Source organism: Brassica napus, chromosome C8, assembly GCF_020379485.1.
Source record: "Brassica napus cultivar Da-Ae chromosome C8, Da-Ae, whole genome shotgun sequence".
Lineage (NCBI taxonomy): Eukaryota > Viridiplantae > Streptophyta > Magnoliopsida > Brassicales > Brassicaceae > Brassica > Brassica napus.
The window spans coordinates 9,619,976-9,639,362 of record NC_063451.1 but is presented as its reverse complement, the minus strand read 5'-3'; the positions used below and the strand labels follow the sequence as shown (position 1 = coordinate 9,639,362).

At 40.0% G+C, this 19,387-nt stretch overlaps 2 protein-coding genes and 1 long non-coding RNA gene across 4 annotated transcripts; 2 read left to right on the top strand and 1 right to left on the bottom strand.

Annotated features, from left to right (window-relative positions):
- Nucleotides 1-1,718: 1,718 nt before the first annotated feature.
- On the top strand, nt 1,719-4,357 carry LOC111213351. The gene is made up of 3 exons (XR_002663325.2): nt 1,719-3,769; nt 3,867-3,929; nt 4,023-4,357. It is a non-coding gene; the product is annotated as an uncharacterized LOC111213351 (long non-coding RNA).
- LOC106423588 lies at nt 4,213-7,055 on the bottom strand. Of its 2 annotated transcripts, none has more exons than XM_048765698.1 (5): nt 5,613-7,055; nt 5,312-5,533; nt 5,125-5,216; nt 4,752-5,041; nt 4,213-4,643 (listed from the first exon to the last, which is right to left on the bottom strand). In XM_048765698.1, exons 1-5 carry the CDS (start codon nt 6,693-6,695, stop codon nt 4,336-4,338), a joined length of 1,995 nt encoding a protein of 664 aa, XP_048621655.1. In that variant the 5' UTR covers nt 6,696-7,055; the 3' UTR covers nt 4,213-4,335. The 2 variants fall into 2 exon arrangements, with proteins under 2 accessions (XP_048621655.1, XP_048621654.1); XM_048765697.1 differs by having other exon boundaries at nt 4,213-4,667; nt 5,613-6,912.
- Nucleotides 7,056-14,761: 7,706 nt separating this feature from the next.
- LOC106403670 lies at nt 14,762-17,080 on the top strand. Its single transcript, XM_013844480.2, has 2 exons — nt 14,762-15,231; nt 16,744-17,080. The coding sequence occupies exons 1-2, from the start codon at nt 14,762-14,764 to the stop codon at nt 17,078-17,080; spliced, it is 807 nt and encodes a 268-aa protein (XP_013699934.2).
- Nucleotides 17,081-19,387: the final 2,307 nt, after the last annotated feature.

Genomic DNA, 19,387 nt, shown 5'->3' with positions numbered 1-19,387 from the left:
CATATATTTTTTTGATAAAACAGAATATTTAATCCAAACTAGGTTTTGCTAAAATAAAAATTAATGAAAATATTATTAATTAAACACATTTTTTAATAGGGCTCCAAAACCTGATGAGGAGACTCTGTCTTTGGATATGATTTTCCATAAGTTGTACCTTTAACTTTTAATATTGTTTTGGATACAGTTGTATAATGGGGGGGGGGGGGGGGGGGGGGGGTCGTGCCTCTTATAAAGCAGCTAAAGCTTTAGCTTTAGGCCACACTAGTGCTTCACTTCCTTAAGACGTCAGGGGCCGTCAAACATTGCTCGATGGCTGTAAAAACAGATGTTAGCAAAGCGTATGACCGGTTGGAATGGTCTTTCAAAGGATGGACTTTTGTAGTACCTGCACAAACTGGCTGATGGAATGCATCACGATAGTCTCTTACTCTTTCCTCCTCAACGATGAAGCAGTGGGTAACATAGCTCCTCAACGCGGTATCTGGCAGGGAGATCCACTCTCGCTTTATATCTTCATTATCTGTGGAGAGATTCTCTCGGGTATTAAAGTACAAGAAGATGGGTCACTACCAGGTATCAAAGTGGCACGAAACAGTCCTAAGATCAACCATCTACTGTTCGCTGATGATACAATGTTCTTCACGAAGACAGATAGTTCAGCTTGTTCTTGCCTTATGAGCATCTTGCACAGCTATGAAGCAGCTTCAGGCCAGAAGATCAATGCTCTGAAATCCTTTATCTCCTGCTCAAGAAAAACCCCTGCAGAGATTCGTTTGCGTGTTAAATCACAACTTGGTATTGATAAGGAGGGAGGGGTGGGAAAATATCTGGGGTTACCTGAGCATTTCGGCCGTAAAAAGAAAGATCTCTTTGCCTCTATTGTTGACATAATGAAGCAACGCTCCCTCAATTGGTCTACTCAATTTCTCTCTACTGCAGGCAAAGCGACAACGATCCAATCAGTTCTATCCCCAATACCATCTTTTGCTATGACATGCTTCGAGCTGCCGGTCAATCTTTGCAAGCAAATACAATCTGTCCTCACCAAATTTTGGTGGGACTCAAAAGATGGGGTGAAGAAGATATGCTGTGTCTCGTGGGACAAAATGACACAACCAAAGAATTTGGGGGGGGGGGGGGGGGGATTAGGCTTTCAGGACATACAAGCTTTTAACCAAGCTCTTCTTGCAAAAATAGGATGGAGACTGATTACTAACCCGGAATGCCTCCTTGCGAAGGTTCTCCTAGGGAAGTATTGTCACAAAACTCCTTTCCTTAAAGTCTCGGCATCTACTGCTATCTCCCATGGGTGGCGAGGAATCTTACTAGGTCGAGACCTCCTCTTTAAACACCTAGGAAAGGCAGTGAGAAATGGGGAATCAACGTCTGTCTGGAAAGACTCTTGGATACACCCAAAGACAAACTTAAGACCGATAGGACCTGTCCTCCTAAAAGATAATGACCTTATGGCCTCTGACCTCCTCACTAGAGAAACTAAAGAGTGGAATGCAAGTCTGATTGACAATCTCTTTCCTGACCTGAAAGATCACATCTTGAGCCTACGTCCCAGCGTTCTAGGAGCTCGGGATTCTGTCATATGGCCACTGCATAAATCCGGAAAATACAGTGTTAAATCAGGTTACTACTCCACCTTTGTTTCTCCTACTGAATCTGCACTAGTCAGTGAAGATACATGTGATTGGAAGCATCTCATTTGGTCTCAACACCTATCGCCGAAGTTGAAATACTTCCTGTGGAAAATAGGCTATGATGCTCTTCCTACTGGGAGAAACCTACAGAGAAGAGGTCTCTTGACCAATACAAACTGCATCCGTTACGGAGCTGTGGAAATCGTGGAACACATCTTCTTCCACTGTCAATTCGCAATCGAGGTTTGGAGCAACGGACCATGGAATTGCCAAGTTGACACAACCACAAACACCTCCTTTCTTGATATACTCAAGGAGAGCTGGAAATGGACCCCACTGCCCCCCTATGGCTTCACTGGGAATGCTGTCCCTTGGTTATGCTGGTCCATCTGGATCTTGAGGAACCAGCTCCTGTTTGAGAATCGCACTTAATCGCCATCAGAGACAGCCCTCAAAGCGATTCTGGCCTTTAAAGAACGGGAGACCGCTCAACCCTCTCGCGACCAACAACAAAATCGCACCACTCGGCCTCAGCAACTCCCGTCATCCCACCCACAGGAGATCTTCTGCAACACCGATGCCTCTTAAAGCCCAACCACCAGAAACGCAGGCATAGCGTTGATCTTTGTGAATCAGTCATAGAAGGAGATCCACCGCGGATCAAAACCCCAATCTTCAGTGTCCTCGCCATGCATGGGAGAAGCCCTTGCAATTAGAGAAGCTCTCCTCCAGGCAGCATCTAAAAACTATCACCACATCTGTATTCGAACAGATTCACAAGTACTTGTACAAGCAATCTCATCTCGCCGGCATACGATGAAACTCTACGGAGTTCTCTCTGATATCGACAATTTGGCCTTCCCTTCAACTTCCCAGTTTGTTTATTGTCGTTTCTTGTTTATTCTGAGAGCCAACAATGGGCTTGCCGATGGGCTAAGTCCTGTCTTTCAACCTATATTGCCTTGGGCTTGAACTCATTTTAAATTAATGAATGAATGATTTTTTTGCTCAAAAAAAAAAGGCCACTTTTTAAAAAAAAATATTTAGGCCACATCCTGTGTTTTGTGTGAGTATTTTTCATTTTATTTGGCTTGATACCAACAACAAATATGCGTGCTTTCATCTTTTTTTACTAGTTTCCATTTTTATTGTTATAGTTTTCTAACAAATATTAAAAGGAAATTTTCTTTTTGTCAGTTTCGATTTTTTATATTGTAGTTATAGAAATAAAATAAAAAAGAAATCTAATTTTTTGTTAAACAACAAAAACTTCTAGTCGCTACTATAAAGAGCTTTGACTCTCTTATGAATACTCTCATATAATTTGCCTTTGAATTGTTCATAACCAATTAACTACCTTGTTTACATCTGATTCATAACATATCAGATTTTGATTTAGCAATTTTGGTATTTCCCAAGTTCTATATTTTTAATTGTTATCTTATTCTTTATTTAAGTATGAAAATATCTTAAATATTGTTAACACGTAAATACTCGGTCATAAACTGCAGTTTAATTGAATTTTAAAAATAAACATTGTATTTACAAAAAGATTTATGTTTGGAGCTTAAACTTCTAAGAATGGTACTAAAACCAGAAATTAAAAGAGCTGCTGAGATATTGAACTATTTGAATGGAAGATTTTATCAGAATTCATGAATTGTTTATCGAATATTGTTAATAATATCCGTTAAGGTTGTTTCCGCAGAAAAAGTCTAAGTTGAAGTTGATAAAAAAACATTTTACGATCTACTGTCACAAAAGAGATCGAATGGGTTATTAATGATATTTTTTTATGAATGATAAACTTGACTACAAAAAGATTATAAAAAAATTTGCTACAAGAAAAATTAGACGAACTGTTTTTCACAAATACAAATTTCTTGTTATACTAAATTTTGTCATTTTCAAAATTTTAATATTATTTTATTTATTAGGGCCACATTTTAAAATAATGCTTGAGGCCACCAAGATGTTCGGGACGGCACTGAATGGGGCTATTGAGACACTCAAAGGTTGGAAAAAGGAGCACCGTTTTCTCTTTACTTTACACAGAACAGAAATATTTCTCACATGTTGCTTGTGCGAAGGGTAACACTGAGAACTAATTGGCTATAGTGAGTTTCCATTCTTGAATTCTGTTATGTCTTTGTCCTTGAAGAGATTCTGAGACGAATAAAATCCGAACCTCACGTTTTAATTTCCTCTGTGAAGCTCAATGGGTGTGCTAAAAATTTTGCTGAAGGCTTTAGAGCAGTTTTGGTTGACAAGGATCAGGTTTGTTTCATTGCCAACAAATTTTTGTCTTTGTCTATATCAAACCCTATGAAACAAACGAAACTGATGCTATCTGAGAAAATTGCATCTCAGAATCCGAAAAGGAACCCGGCAAGCATTGAAGAGGTAGAGGAAAACGAGATGGAAGCTCTCTGTAAACCATTAAGTCCATAAGTGGAAGAGTCAAAGGTCTGATTCTAACTTGCTTTCTGCTCAAAGTTTGTGTGCAAAAGAAACCAAATCTTTTTTTTAGCCATGTTGAAGAACCTGTTACTGTAATAGCTTCACTTAATATTTGTTTTTGATTAATATGTTCGAGCATTTGAGAAACATGAGCATTGTATGGAAAGTTTGAAACGTGAAAGCATCATCTGTGTAGACAAAACCAAAAGATAATAAAAATAAATCAAGAAGCAGTGTTGTCAAAAGTAGAACCGACGTGGTGGATCACGAATCCATAGATTTTTCGTTTCAACCGTTCAATCTTGTCCGTTAAATGCATTGTTGTGATCTGGTTTTCTTGGTCCGCCACGACACGGTCTAACCAGTCGTTGACTTGTTTCAGCTGAGACAGAACAGCAGCTATGGAACTACCGTTTAAAGGCCGCGCATTTTTGTTGTCTAACGACTCTTCGACGAACCCAATGAACCACATTTGCATTTCGGATTGTACGTTCACTGCGAATTTAGCTGTCTCCTTCATGCCATCTTTGTCTGTCCACATCCCAACAATGTTGTCTGAAACCACCACAGTTACAAGTTTGTAAAAATATTTTGCTTTGTTGATTGAAGATTAAAATCTGTTTCAGTTGAAGAGCAAACCTGTCTTTGTAGAGGGTCCGGCAGAGAGGCGAGTAGGCGTTGGTTTCTTCACTGAAGATGGTGATTCTAGGTTTTTCTGGCTTTTGACTAGTGAGACCACGTCGAGGTTTGTTGCTAATGCAGCTTCAACCCAAAGAGAGACTGGACTTGGTGGATCAGATGACGACTGGAAACTATCTTCAGAAACAAGCTGACTGTATTTCGTAACGTCTCCATAGATTGTCAAAAACTGGTTGATGATTCGCAATGGATTCTCCAGCTTAGAGGCTGAAGAAAATTCAGCGAATTTACTGAAATATCCACCACAAAATGGTGTGTCAAAGACCAAATGAAAGTTGGAGTTGCCAAAAGTTTTTAAATTTGTTATTTCTACCTTAAACATCTAATGATGCACTCATTGGCATTAGCCTCCTCCAATGCCCGAGCGGCAGCTTTAGCAGCAAAGTTTCTTCTTTGCACAGCCTCCTGTTAAATAAATCAAATATACAATCGCATGAGGATACATAAACTCGCCCTTAGTCTTAGCATATCTAACACAAGAAACACTTTGTCACGTTCACCTTTGCAAGTCTTGCAAGATCCCCTGGGATGCTATCCAATGGAACACTACCATCTGTCCATTTCCTATCATGATAAGTGATCCCAAGTCCTTCAAAAGCTGAGACGTCTTCTTCATCTTCCACTAAACTACTCGCAGATGAACAAGACTTGGCTTTCTCTTCACATGCTGAAGAATCACTCTTTCGCCAATTCGCATCACTAAGACGTCTCGTCATAGCAGCCTGAAACAATTAATTGTACATTCTCCATTTCAGTTCATCACGCAACACACAAGTATCAAACTTTATCCTCGATTGTTACCTGAGTACGCAAAATCCCTTGAAGATCAGTATTCTTCTTAATACTACTCTTCTCCTTCTGCTCAGGTTGAACATTTCCATCAAGTTCATCCCAATTCTTTCGGTTACCATTCTTAGCTGAAGATCCGACAAGAGCCTCGGAGACTTTGGAGATTCCTGCAGCAAGCGCGGCCATCTTCTTCTTCCCCAAAGAATCGCCAACCATGGGAGCCATTTTCAAACCACTTGAAAGCCTTCTTCCGGGTGAAATGGACAGTCTTCTTCCACTAGGAGATGGATTCACCTTCCTTCCATTAGGTGATGGTTGTCTGTATCTGGACGGCACAACAATGGCTGCCTCTCTAGCAACCTTTCTATTCTCCTCACGCGCCGCTGCAAGGCTCGGCACTACGCATTTGGATGGAACCGGAGACGCAGATCTCCTCCCTTTGGAGGAAACAACTGGTGATGAATCTCTTTCGACCCAAGAGCTGTGCTTCTTCCCTGATGAGACTGACCGCTGCTTAGCCGATGCTGGTGACGAGAATCTCTGTGGCGTCCGCTTAGGTTTTTGGTCACGGTTCTCTTCGTTTAGGTTCACGGGAGCAAGCGCTTGCCTTCCTTTGGGAGCCACCGTGACATCATCGTCGTCGGATCGTTTGTTGTTTAAGTAAACGGCGATTGGGTCAAGCGAGTACTCAGAAGCGGGAACAGGCTGGATAACGAAGTCTCGCTTAGATCCGCGTGCGATCAGCGGCTCAGGAGTTCCGACGAAAGCGTGACGGCCGGCGACGGGGCGGATTCCGGCGGCGCGAAGGACTGGAGTGAAGAATTCGAGGCGTTCGAGGTAGATAAATTGGCCGAGCTGGAGACGGTTGGTGAAGATGAGATCTGTGTCGCCCTCGGAGAGGCAGACGTAGGTGGAGTTAAGAGAGTCGGAGATCTGGACGTAGAAGCCTTGATTAGGCCATAGATCGGAGCCGGCGAGGGCAGGTACTATTCCGGTGACTTGGAGGATAGCGGATCTGTGGTCTCCGGTAGGGCGAGTGTTGGAGTTCATGCATTGAAGGAGCTTCAAAAGGATGCCTGGTGCGAGAGACGCCATTTTTGTCTTGGGTTAGAGGTATGAGATGTGTGAGTTTAAAGAGAGCGAGGTTGGAATGGAGGAGGAGAAGAAGACGAAGAGTTATTGAAGCTTTTGGCGTTACGAGATTCAAATTTTGAAATCATGGTTTCTTTAGTTTATTTTTAAATTGTCATTTCTGCATAACGGTAAGTTGTTAACAGACAAATCAATGGTTTCTTTTTTTCCTCCTAAAAGATTTTATTAATTATTATCAGTACAAATGTTGTTGTACAAAAAAATTGGACAAGATTGGAACAAACTCCAATCGGTCAGAGAAATAATAGATTTTTTCTGCTAATAAGTCAGCAGAGCCATTATTTTGACGATGAATATGCACAAATAATGTTGAGAGAAATCGAGACTTCCATGCAATGACCAAGTTGACAATGGAAACTGTAGGCTTCCTCTTTGATGTATTTAAGGGTACTGAGGTTATCTCCTTCGAATATAACTTTCCTATAACCTAACGATGAGCATGCTTGCATTGACCAAATCAGCACAGATAATTCCGATTCTATAACTGTTGATCGTCCTTCAAATTTTCCCATTCCAGCTTCTAAAAGAGTACCCTGGTTATTACGTATTAACCAATCCATTCCAGAGTTTTGAAAACCTTCACGGTGAGCAGCGTCGTAGTTACATTTAACCCAACCTAAAGGGGGTGGAGACCAATGAGACCTAATGTTTTCGGATCGGGTTCTTTGCGTAGAATTAGTTAAGACAAATCAATGGTTTGTGTGATTAAATCGCTGATTTGTTGTAAATTTGTAAATTATACCACGTTATGTCTGGATATCTCCTATATATTAATAGAAAAACATTTAAAAAGTTATAATCTTTAGTTTGTATTAATTAAAAAAGTGCCGAGTTGTCACGTAATTAGAATGCTAATTTTGCTTATGTGGCGGCTTGAAAATCAATTGAGAATTTTGATAGTCCAAAATCAAATTTCTAGGGAATTTTGATGGACCATTCATTTATCAAATTGAATTCTTTTCTTAAATAAAAACTATGGAATTACCTAAGGGGAAATTACATGTTTACCGCATGAAAGTTACTATTTTTCATTTTTACCACCACCAAATGGACATTTTCAAAAATATTTTTTTTCATTAAGTGGCAAAAGACTCTTATGCCCTTGTTCTTTATATATATAATAAACAAATATTTAAATAAATAAAAATTAAAAAAAATAAAAAATAATTGTTTTAATTTTTTTTCGAATCATACTATTTCGAAATTTAAACCCTAAACCCTAAAACTCAACTCTAAACCCTAAACCATCAATCATAAACCCTATTTTTTTTTGAAATACGAACCCTAAATCCTGAAACATCAACTCTAAACCCTAAACCCCGAAACATCAACTCTAAACCCTAAACCCTAAACCCTAAACCCTAAACCCTAAACCTTCAACTCTAAACCATAAAACATCAACTCTAAACCCTAAACCCTAAACTTCGACTCTAAACCCTAAACCATCAACACTGAACCCTAAACTGTCAAAACTAAACCCTAAACCCTAAAAAGTAAACTCTAAACCCTAAACCCTAAAACTTTAACCCTAAACCCTAAAACATTAAGTCAAAACCCTAAACCCTAAACCTTCAACTCTAAACCCTAAACCTTCAAATTTAAACCCTAAACCCTAAATCCTAAACCCCAAAACTAGAGCTGATGTTTTAGGGTTTTGATTTGAAGGTTTAGAGTTTTAGGGTTTAGGGTTTACGTTTAGGGTTTAGGGTTTACGTTTAGGATTTAGAGTTGATGTTTTAGGGTTTAGGTTTGAAGGTTTAGGGTTTTAGGGTTTAGGGTTCGAATTTGAAAAAAATGTAGGGTTTACGTTTAGGGTTTAGAGTTGATGTTTTAGGTTTTAGATTTGAAGGTTTAGGGTTTAGAGTTGATGTTTCGGGGTTCAGAGTTTAGTGTTGATGTTTCATGGTTTAGGGTTTAGAGTTGTTTATCTAGGGTTTAAAGTTGATGTTTTAAGTTTAGATTTAGGGTTTAGGGTTTATGTTTAGGGTTTAGAGTTGATGTTTTAAGGTTTAGATTTGAAGGTTTAGGGTTTAGGGTTTAGAGTTGATGTTTCGGGGTTTAGGGTTTAGAGTTGATGTTTCATGGTTTAGGGTTTAGAGTTGCTGATTTATAGTTTACAGTTGATGTTTTAAGTTTAGATTAGTGAACCTTATGTTTTTTTTTTTGTCAAAGTTAATCAAAAGGTTATAAATATCTTTTACCCTTCATTAAAGATGAAAATAAAAGTGGTTAGGGTAAACATGAAAAGTGGTACTTTGAAAATGATATTTTTGGCAATTTCCCATTACCTAATATGATTAAGATATATATGACAATTAATGATTTTAAATAATAAACATTTGCTAATAATTTGTATATTTTCTATCATTTTTATTTTATTATTTATTATTAAAATAAATTACATAATTAGATCAATTATATAATAAAAATTTAGATTTTTTTGTATATGTTGTATTTTGAATTTTTCAAAACGAGTATAAATTACTAAAACTATTAAAAGTCTCACATAAACTTTTGTGATCAAAGTTTAAATTTTTTCTATAATAAGATACAGTGATTATAAAATCAAATGAATAAATAATTTTATTTTAATAGGTGTCTATGTTTATATATATATATATATATATATTTCATATCGTTAAAATTAAACTATATACATCATATGAAAATACGTATTTATATTTTGATATCTACGTTGAACATATATTGAAAAGTTAATACTTTAATTTTGAAATCTTCATTGTTTTTTTTAAAATAATTATAAATTATTGAAACCACTAAACATTCCACATTAAAAACAAAATCGTTGGTGTAAAGTTCCGTAACACACAAATATGCAAATAATCATAAAATCATATGAGTAGAAACTTCATTTAATAAATATCTATATTAAAAGTAGGAAAAATTGCCAAATATGACTCACAACTTGATTTCAAACACAAAAGTAAACTCAAACTTGAATCAAATGCAAAAGTAACCTAAAAGGCTATTGAAATTACAACCAACCCCCTGTGAACAAACAAAAAAACCAAATTTTTTTTACGTTTCTAACCCCGTAAGTCGTCTGGACTAGTTCTACTTAGAAATAATTTAAAAATTTTGTAAGAAATATTTTGATAAGTGAAAAATTGAAATCATGTAATTAACATATGTTTTAGGAGATATAAATTAAGATATAACAAAAGTTAATTGTTTTCAACATAGATGAATGAAAGTAGTGAGTCATGATATTCATTGGTTTAGGTTTTGCCAACATATGTTGTAGTATTGTATGTGTTCTTAGGGTTAGATTTTGGAATGCATAAATGTTATTTTGAAAACTTTAAAATTTACCTAAGTGTGTTTATTTCTGTGTATAGTAAACACTATTTAAGTACAACTACGGGTTTATAACGTGGTTAGTTAATTTAGTCAATTTAGTTTAGGGGTTAAATTTAGGGTCTGGGACGACTTACTAGTAAGTCGTCGGATGTATAGTATTCAACAGACGACTTACTAGTAAGTCGTCCAAACCGGACCAAACCTTTAATTTTACAATGTACTTTTAAACCTAACCGGATTATTTACCGGCCATATATAAGGTGTTTTTTTTTTCACTGTTAATCGAAAATCAGAAAACCCTAAAGTCATTTCTCTCAAAGGCGATTTCGAAGGCGATTTCCGTCGATTCTCTCTAATCCATCGTTCTCATCATTCTCACCGCCGGTTATCTCTCCGCCGTTATTACCGTCGTTCTCACCACCGTTCTCACAGCCGCTTCCTCTATTTAAGATCCGAGAGGAAACCCTAGCGCGCATTATCTCAGAGGCGTCTCGTTGAACTCCGCCTCCGGTAAGTTATATCTCTTACTGTCGAGTCATTGATTGAGGAAAAGATGAACATAAAACTGGAAGTCTTGGAAGACTTATACTTAAGTCGTCTCAAGACGACTTAATTATAAGTCTTTCAGCTGGAAAACTTGCCAGACGACTTAATTATAAGTCTTTGATTGTTTGAGATGGTTGTCTTTGATTGTTTGAGATGGTTGTCTTTGATTGTTTTGCAGGCAAAAAAAATGGAGATGCCAGAACTCCCCCGTAGGATATATACATTAGGGGAAGAGCCCCCCACATTGCATAGCATTTCGTATCATACTTGTTGGACGTTGCATGCTGCTTTAAAGAAAGCTCTTCATGATGACGAATATGAAGAGCTGAAGGAGTCGAAGTTGGGAGTTTTCATCAAGTTCCAAGAGCTGGGATTTGATTGGGCTTCAAGGCTGGTTCACTACATGCTCGGTTTCCAGCTGGACATAAAGAAGAAGTATGAGCTGTGGAGTCTCGTTGGTCCAGAACCTGTGAGGTTTTCACTGTTAGAGTTTGAAAACCTCACTGGTCTAAACTGCGAGTACATCGAGGACCTTGAAAGACCTCACTCTGTTGTTACAAAGGAGTTGACTTCTTTTTGGGAGATGCTGGTAGTTCATGTCGAAGCTGGGCCATCTACTCAGGAGATAATAGCAACACTTGAGAGATGCAAAGGGTGGTCTCGGGATGATCGCAAGCGGCTCGCGTACCTTGCCATCTTCACTGTATACATTGAAGGGAGAAAATATTCAACCCCGACACGGGTTAGTCTGGCAAGGCTAGTGATGGAGGTAGAACGGTTTGAGAATTATCCATGGGGGAGAGTCGCGTTTAAGGTGCTGATGGACTCTGTGAAGGGCAGAGATATTTCGGGTTGTTACACTATTAATGGCTTTGCGCAAGCTCTCCAGGTCTGGGTGTACACAGCTTTTCCGGAATTGGGTGCTACTTTTGGTAATCCTCTCCCAAACAATCCGTCTCCACCGATACTGGCTTACAAGGGTCGCAAAGGACGCAAACAGTTTAAAGAGGCTATCCTCAGTCAGGTATTTACTTCAATCTGGACGACTTCGCAGAAAACTTATAATTAAGTCGTCTGATAAGTCTTCCAATTAGACGACTTAGTAGAAGACTTATAATTAAGTCGTCTGGGAAGACTATCCAGACTACTTAATTATAAGTCTTCTACTAAGTCTTCCAGCTGTAATACTTTCCAGACGACTTAATTATAAGTCGTCTACTAAGTCGTCCAGCTGGAAGACTTTCCAGACGACTTAATTATAAGTCGTCTGTGAAGTCTTTTCTTTCCATCTTTCTTAATCCGTCAAATATCTAAGTTCATATCTTCTATTTACTGCAGACTAGGGTGATCAACTTTGTTCAGAAGGACACTGGTGAAATGTTTCCAAAATGGGAGTTTGATGTTGAGGACACGCTCGCGGAGATTATAATTAAACTCATGTTTGTGAAGAAACCGTGGAAGTGGACCATGGATTGCTGGGAAGTCACCGGTATTTGGGTCAATACAAAGCCGACGGTTGTGAGTCCAGCGAAGAAAAATGTAGTGAAGGAAGACAGTCCAAGACCTCAGAAGAAAGCTCGTAAAGACGCAGCTGCAGAGGCTAGTGAAGAGGCAGCTGCAGAGGCTAGTGAAGAGGCAGCTGCAGAGGCTAGTGAAGAGGTGACTACGACTGTTGGTGGGTTGACCAAAGAGGATATTAAAACCATGTTCAAGGACATAGCTTATGCCATGAGGGAAGGGTTTAGGACGTGCCTTAAGGAGATCAAGTATCTGTCGGAAAGGGTGGAAGTTGTGGAGAAGAAGGTTGGTATCACCACAAAACGGAAAGGGACATCATCTCAAAACACTACCTCTCCACCTAAACCGACGCTCGAACCTGGGGTTAGTAACGAATCCTCTCCCAACAAGAGATTGACTAGACAAAGTCTTAAGAATAAGAACTGAAAAGTTGCATTTGCTTTGTTTCTTGTATGTCAGAACATGTGTGCTTTGTTTATAGTGTATGGATTTTATATATGTATTTTGTTTCATGTTTGAAGACACTCATTGGTTATTATTGTTTGAAATGGATCTTTGGTTATTATTGTACAAACCCATCTTGTATATTGCAGAGTGAAAGTGTTAATGGGACGAACGCGGGAAGGAAGAGCTTGGCGGAGGATAAAGGTCCAGATGTGCCCGCAGCTGTGCCCGCAGCTGCTAGTTCCTCGAAAGATAAAGCTCTAGAACCGAGCCTTGTTCAATTGGACAAAAACCAACCCACTGTTTCAGATTTACAGAAGAAGGATGCTAGATATCTGGAAAAGAGAGATGCTTCTTTGGCACTTTGCCGTGCAAAGAGTGATCGAACAAGGAAACTTGCTGCCTCACAGCAATCTCCTTATACGGCAAACAGCACGGCCAGAGTGATCATTTCAAACAGAAAGCTTTATCCAGGCTATAATCCTTTTGCACCAATTGACAAGAAGAAGTTGAAGGAGCTTGCTGATTGGTTGAAAACTTGTCCGTAAGTGTTTGCTTTTCCCATAATAGCTTGCTTTAGTCTACAAAAACTGATTGCTTTTCAACATTTTGTGTTTTCAGTCATTATAGAACAGCTCTAGATAAAAAACCACGTAAAAGTAGAACTTGGTGGTATCAAATCCTCCGAACCTCCTTAGAGTGGCTGGAGGACTGTGTAAGTCTTCTACTATGACTTAGATGACTTACTGATAAGTCGTCTACGTAGACGACTTATCAGACGACTTAATTCGTCTACGAATTACCAGTAAGTCGTCTGATATCTTCTGACTTGTACTCTATTTTATATGCAGCATATGGATGCTTGGATTAATGTGCTGAGGAAGAGGTACAACGCTAACCCACAACATTTCAGGAGCGAGAGAATGTGCTTCCTTGATCATCTCTTTGCTCAGCAATGGAGATTCAACTTCAAGGATTTTAAGGACTCGGAGCCCGATCAGAACGGTTTAGGAATAAGACTCCCTGGTGGGGTGTGGAATTATTATGCAGGCACTATACCATCATTTTGCCAATCGAACAAGGTTTGGGGGACGGATATTGATGATATCTATGCGCCAGTGAACTTCGCCGACACTCATTGGATTGCTATGTGGATATCGATCCCTAAGAGGCACATAGTCGTCTTTGACATCATTTGTTCCAGTATCTCCCCAGAAGAACTCGATGTGGTAATGGAGCCTTTTCTCTACATGGTCCCTTATCTTCTTGTTGAGTGCGCTTCCTCAGACGAACAACGTGCCCAATACAGCCTGGAGCCATTCACATATGAGAGACCGACCAATATACCTCCGGCCCGAGCTGGTGTTTGTGGCGTGTACACTCTAAATTACATTGAATATCATGCTCTTGGGATAGAGTTTAGTAAAAAAGACTTTGCTAAGGCCAACGGGAAGAGTATGAGGGATAAGATGGCGGTGGATATATTTCAAGAGCTTCCTGACGCGCATGAGTTCGAAAACAAGGATGTGGATGACAATCTGGATGCATATGACGGGTGATTAACAGGCCACGTTAGATTATTTTGTATGATAGATTAGGCTGATGTGTGTATTTGAACTTGATCCATATTTTGTATTTGAACTTGATCCCTATTCTGTAACTATATTCTACGCAGTCTTCTGAGCAGTGACCTTTTGTAACTATATTTCGGATAATATAAAGGGCAAGACCATCTCAAATTTGTTTGGTAGTGCAATTTGACAAAGAAGTTGACACAGATAAGTTCATAACACAAATTTTTAGTACATAGACTGAACACTGGACGACTTAATTGAAGGTCTTCTGGACGACTTAATTGAAGGTCTTCTGGACGACTAAACACTGGACGACTAACTTGAAGGTCTTCTGGAAGAAAAAACCTTGGACGACTAACTGGACGACCTTCTGGACGACTAACTTGAAGGTCTTCTGGAAGAAAAAACCCTGGACGACTAACTGGACGACCTTCTGGACGACTTAATTGAAGGTCTTCTGGAAGACTAATCACTGGACGACTAACTTGAAGGTCTTCTGGAAGAAAAAACCCTGGACGACTAACTGGACGACCTTCTGGACGACTTAGGGCGATAAGTATCATACGCCACCATCTCATTGAAGGTCTAAAATATCAGTACCTTACCATGGAGAATCCACTAGACCTTTGGACCGCTTTACAACGGCGATATGATCACCAGAAAACAGTGCTACTACCAAAGGCTAGATATGAGTGGAAGAATCTCAGATTCATGGACTATAAGTCTGTGGATGAATACAATTCAGTATTGTTTAAGATAGTTTCAATGATGAGACTTTGTGGTGAAGAAGTAACCGAGAAAGAGTTACTTGATAAGACCTTCTTCACATTCCATTCCACAAATGTGTTGCTGCAACAGCAGTATAGAGAGAGAGGCTTCGCCACATACACTGATCTGATCTGGTGCCTACTTCTGGCCGAGGCTAATAATGAACTCCTGATGAAGAACAGTGAGATGAGACCTCCTGGATCAGCACTATTACCAGAAGCCCACAAGGCTGAACAAGAAAAGAAAGATTCCAAAGAGAGCAACCACGTCTATAATGAAAGAAGATCACATGGCAAAGGCCGTGGTTGGTACTGTGGGAACCGAAATTCACACTGTTGATTTCCTTTTAAATAAGGAAACTAGGAAAACCCTAATTTCCCAGAAGTCCCGGATATCTGCTAATACCACACGCCAAGCAATCAGAACACAAGAATAACAACGATAAAGTATAAGAAATCGAAAAGAGAGCAAAGTAGATCTTATTCCGAATTCGCGTTTGGGCGTTACAACAAGGTAAGAGTCTGGGTTATGAGAGCTGTCGGCGAGATTCCTAGTTCTAAAACCCTAAGACAGCAATAACCTAATTGAGTCGCAACTCGAATAACAAAAACGGAAATATGCCTAATTCCTCTAAGTGCTAAGTTTGTTCTGAGAAAAGTTCTCTCCCCGTGCTTCTCGCCTAGGACTCCTTCTATACTGGCTCCTAGGTCGATTTGCGCTTTTCCTCTTCTGCACTTAAGCCGTCATAGCATAAAAATGGAGATATTCCATTTTTTCCGATCCTCGTAATTATCTTCAAAATTTCGTATTTATCCGCGGAAACTTGACATTTATCTTTCCTTGCGAACAAAGTGTAAACCGTCATGCGGCTTACGGGCTGCTGGTTAAGAAATCGTAAGTTGGGCCTCGAGTCATGTCTTAGGTCCCTTTGGGCCGTCTTCTGACTCGAAGCGTTTATTACGACTTCTTTCGATAAAGAATGAACTTTCCGCGGTTTTTCCCGTAAATTTTGATCGATGACTTAGAACGGCGGGAAACATGAAATGGGTTTGCTACGGTCTTCGGGAGATAGCATCGAAGGGTAGACAAGAATGCATGGACTAATTGTCGTATCGATGTTTCGGAAGAGCTCTGTCGCTACGTAGCGATCGAGCGGAATGGATGCTCCGTCGCTACGTAGCGAACGAGCTTCGGCTTGGGCTCGGTCGCTACATAGCGACCGAGCGGGACAAACGCTCGGTCGCTACGTAACGACCGAGCGGAACGAACACTCGGTCGCTACGTAACGACCGAGCGGAACGAACACTCGGTCGCTACGTAGCAACCGAGCTTCGGCTCGAGCTCGGTCGCTACGTAGCGACCGAGTGTTCGTTCCGCTCGGTCGTTACGTAGCGACCGAGCTTCGGCTCGAGCTCGGTCTCTACGTAGCGACCAAACGGAATGAACGCTCGGTCGCTACGTAGCGACCGAGCGGAACGAACGCTGGGTCGCTACGTAGCGACCGAGCTTTGTAGCGACCGAGCGAGACGGACGCTCGGTCGCTACGTAGCGACCGGACAGCGTGCATGTGCGATAGTAGCGTAATGACCGAGCTTGGTTCGTCCGTGTTCCGATTGTCATACTCGGACCTATCCGTAACCGGTCTGGGTATGTTTCCGATGGCTTATGTTCGATCTAAATAGAATTCGAACGAAGCTTTATCTCGGGAACATATGTTGCGACGTTCTCTTGACCGAGCATGATTTGTTGCGAAAAGACATACTTGTATTTTGCGGGGATTTGGACGTTAACTTCGTCGTAACCGTTTTCGACCCCAACAGGTACAAGGGACGTGGTGGTCGTGACAACTTCTCATACGGCCGTGGGCATGGAAACCACAATAACCGTGGTCGTGGTTCCAGCTATGGCCGTGGAAGAGGCACTTTTGGCCGTGGTCGAGGTGGCATATCCAAGCCTCCTTACTCGACCAAATCCGTTTGTCACAGGTGCGGGATGAGTAACCATTGGGCTAAGAATTGTAGAACCCCTAAGCATTTATGTGGACTCTATCAAGAGAGTCTTAAGAACAAGAACCCGGAAGCACATATGGTTCATGATAACGGGTATGATGCTGATGATGATTTCGACCATGAGAAGGATGACCCTATGGATCATTAGACGTCAGATTGTCTCAAAGACTAATTCGACATCTTGTTTGATTGTTTTATGATTGCTTTGTGTTTTTCATTACTATTGATGTTTTGGATTTATAATATGAAGTTTTATTTTATAAAATTTTTTTAAGTCTCTGAGATTATAAATCTTATTATATATAGAATGAAAGATGAGATGAGTATACTTGTGGTGGATAGTGGATCAAGTTACACAATTCTTAGAAACAAAAGATATTTCATAAATCTCACAATGCAAAGTGCCAATATACATACTATTGCGGGTGTAGCCAGCCTTATTGAAGGCCACAACCAGGCATACATTCTGATGCCTAAGGGCACTCATCTAGAGATAAAAAATGCCTTTTATTCCCCCATCTCTAAAAGGAGCTTATTGAGTTTCAAGGACATAAGGTTAAATGGTTTCCACCTTGAAACATGGGAAGAAGGAAGTAAAGAGTTCCTTAACATTATTTCGATCACCCAAGGCAATAGAAAGATCCTAGAAACTATACCTGCAATGACTACTGGTCTATACTATGCAAAGATCAGTATGATCGAGGCTAATGCCTGCAAAAATTTCACTATATGGCATAACCGGCTTGTTCATCCCGGTAGTAGTATGATGCGAAAGTTGATAATGAATTCTCAAGGTCACACATTCAAAGGAGTTGTCCCAAATAATCTCACATGCTTAGCATGTACACAAGGGAAACTCATTACTAGGCCATCACCAGCCAAAGTTAATAAGGAGATCATAAATTTTCTGGAATGGATTCAGGGAGATATATGTGAACCAATACACCCACCTTGTGGGACATTTAGATATTTCATGGTCCTGATTGATGCATCGACCAGATGGCCGCATGTCTGCCTACTATCCACACGAAATTTGGCATTTGCAATGCTGCTTGCTCAGATCATAAGACTGAGAGCACATTTTCCAGATTTTCCTTTAAAGACTATACGTCTAGACAATGCTGGTGAGTTCACGTCCCAGGCGTTTAATGAGTACTGTATGTCCATGGGGGAAAGTGTGGAACACTCCGTGGCACATGTACATACACAGAACGGCTTGGCCGAGTCTTTTATTAAATGCATACAGCTGATTGCCCGACCATTACTCATGAGGTCTAAACTCCCGGTATCAGGATGGGGACATGCAGTATTACATGCAGCAGAACTGATTCGCATCAGGCCATCTAGTGATCATAGATATTCACCATCCCAATTACTCACGGGTCATGAGCCAGATGTGTCCCATATCAAAACATTTGGATGTGCCGTTTATGTTCCAATTGCTCCACCACAGAGAACTAAAATGGGAAAACAGAGAAGGATGAGAATATATGTTGGATATGACTCCCCAACCATTATAAAGTATCTTGAGCAAACCACATGTGATTTATTTAAGGCCAGATACGCAGACTCACACTTTGATGAGTCCACATATCCGACCTTAGGGGGAGATAACAGCCGGTTGGTAAAAGAAATAGAATGGTCTCGACCATCAATATCTTGGCAAGATCCTCGGACTAAAGAATGTGATATGGAAGTCCAAAAGATTATACATCTACAAAAGCTAGCTAATCAGTTGCCAGATTCATTTGCTGACCCGAATAGAGTGACTAAGTCATACATACCGGCTTGTAATGCACCAATAAGAATAGAAGTCCTTTACGCCCAATGGATGTAGTGACCGCATATTTATATGGCCCACTGGATAATGAAATGTATATGAAAGTTCCAGAGGGTATTGAGCTCAAAGATAAGAAAGGTTCTCGAGAACAGCATTGCATTAAGCTGAATAAAGTCATGTACGGTTTGAAACAATCAGGTTGAATGTGGTACAATAGATTATCTGAGTACCTAGTAAAAGAGGGCTATAAGAATGATCCAATAAGTCCATGTATTTTTATCAAGAAATTCGACAACAAGGGTTTTGTAATCATGTCGGTATATGTGGACGACCTGAATATCATAGGAACCTCTGAAGAGATTTCCCAAACAGTTGAATGTCTTAAGAAAGAGTTTGAGATGAAAGACTTAGGAAAAACTAAGTTCTGTTTGGGACTACAACTTGAGTATGTAAACAATGGAATCCTTGTGCATCAGTTGACATATACAGAAAAGATACTCAAGAAGTTTAATATGGACCAGGCTCATCCGTTGTTGAGTCCTATGGTCGTAAGGTCTCTCAACCCAGAGACAGATCCATTCGGACCAAAAAAGAAGGACGAGGAAGTACTCGGTCCGGAAGTGCCATACCTAAGTGCCATTGGAGCTTTAATGTATTTGGCTAGCCACACTAGAC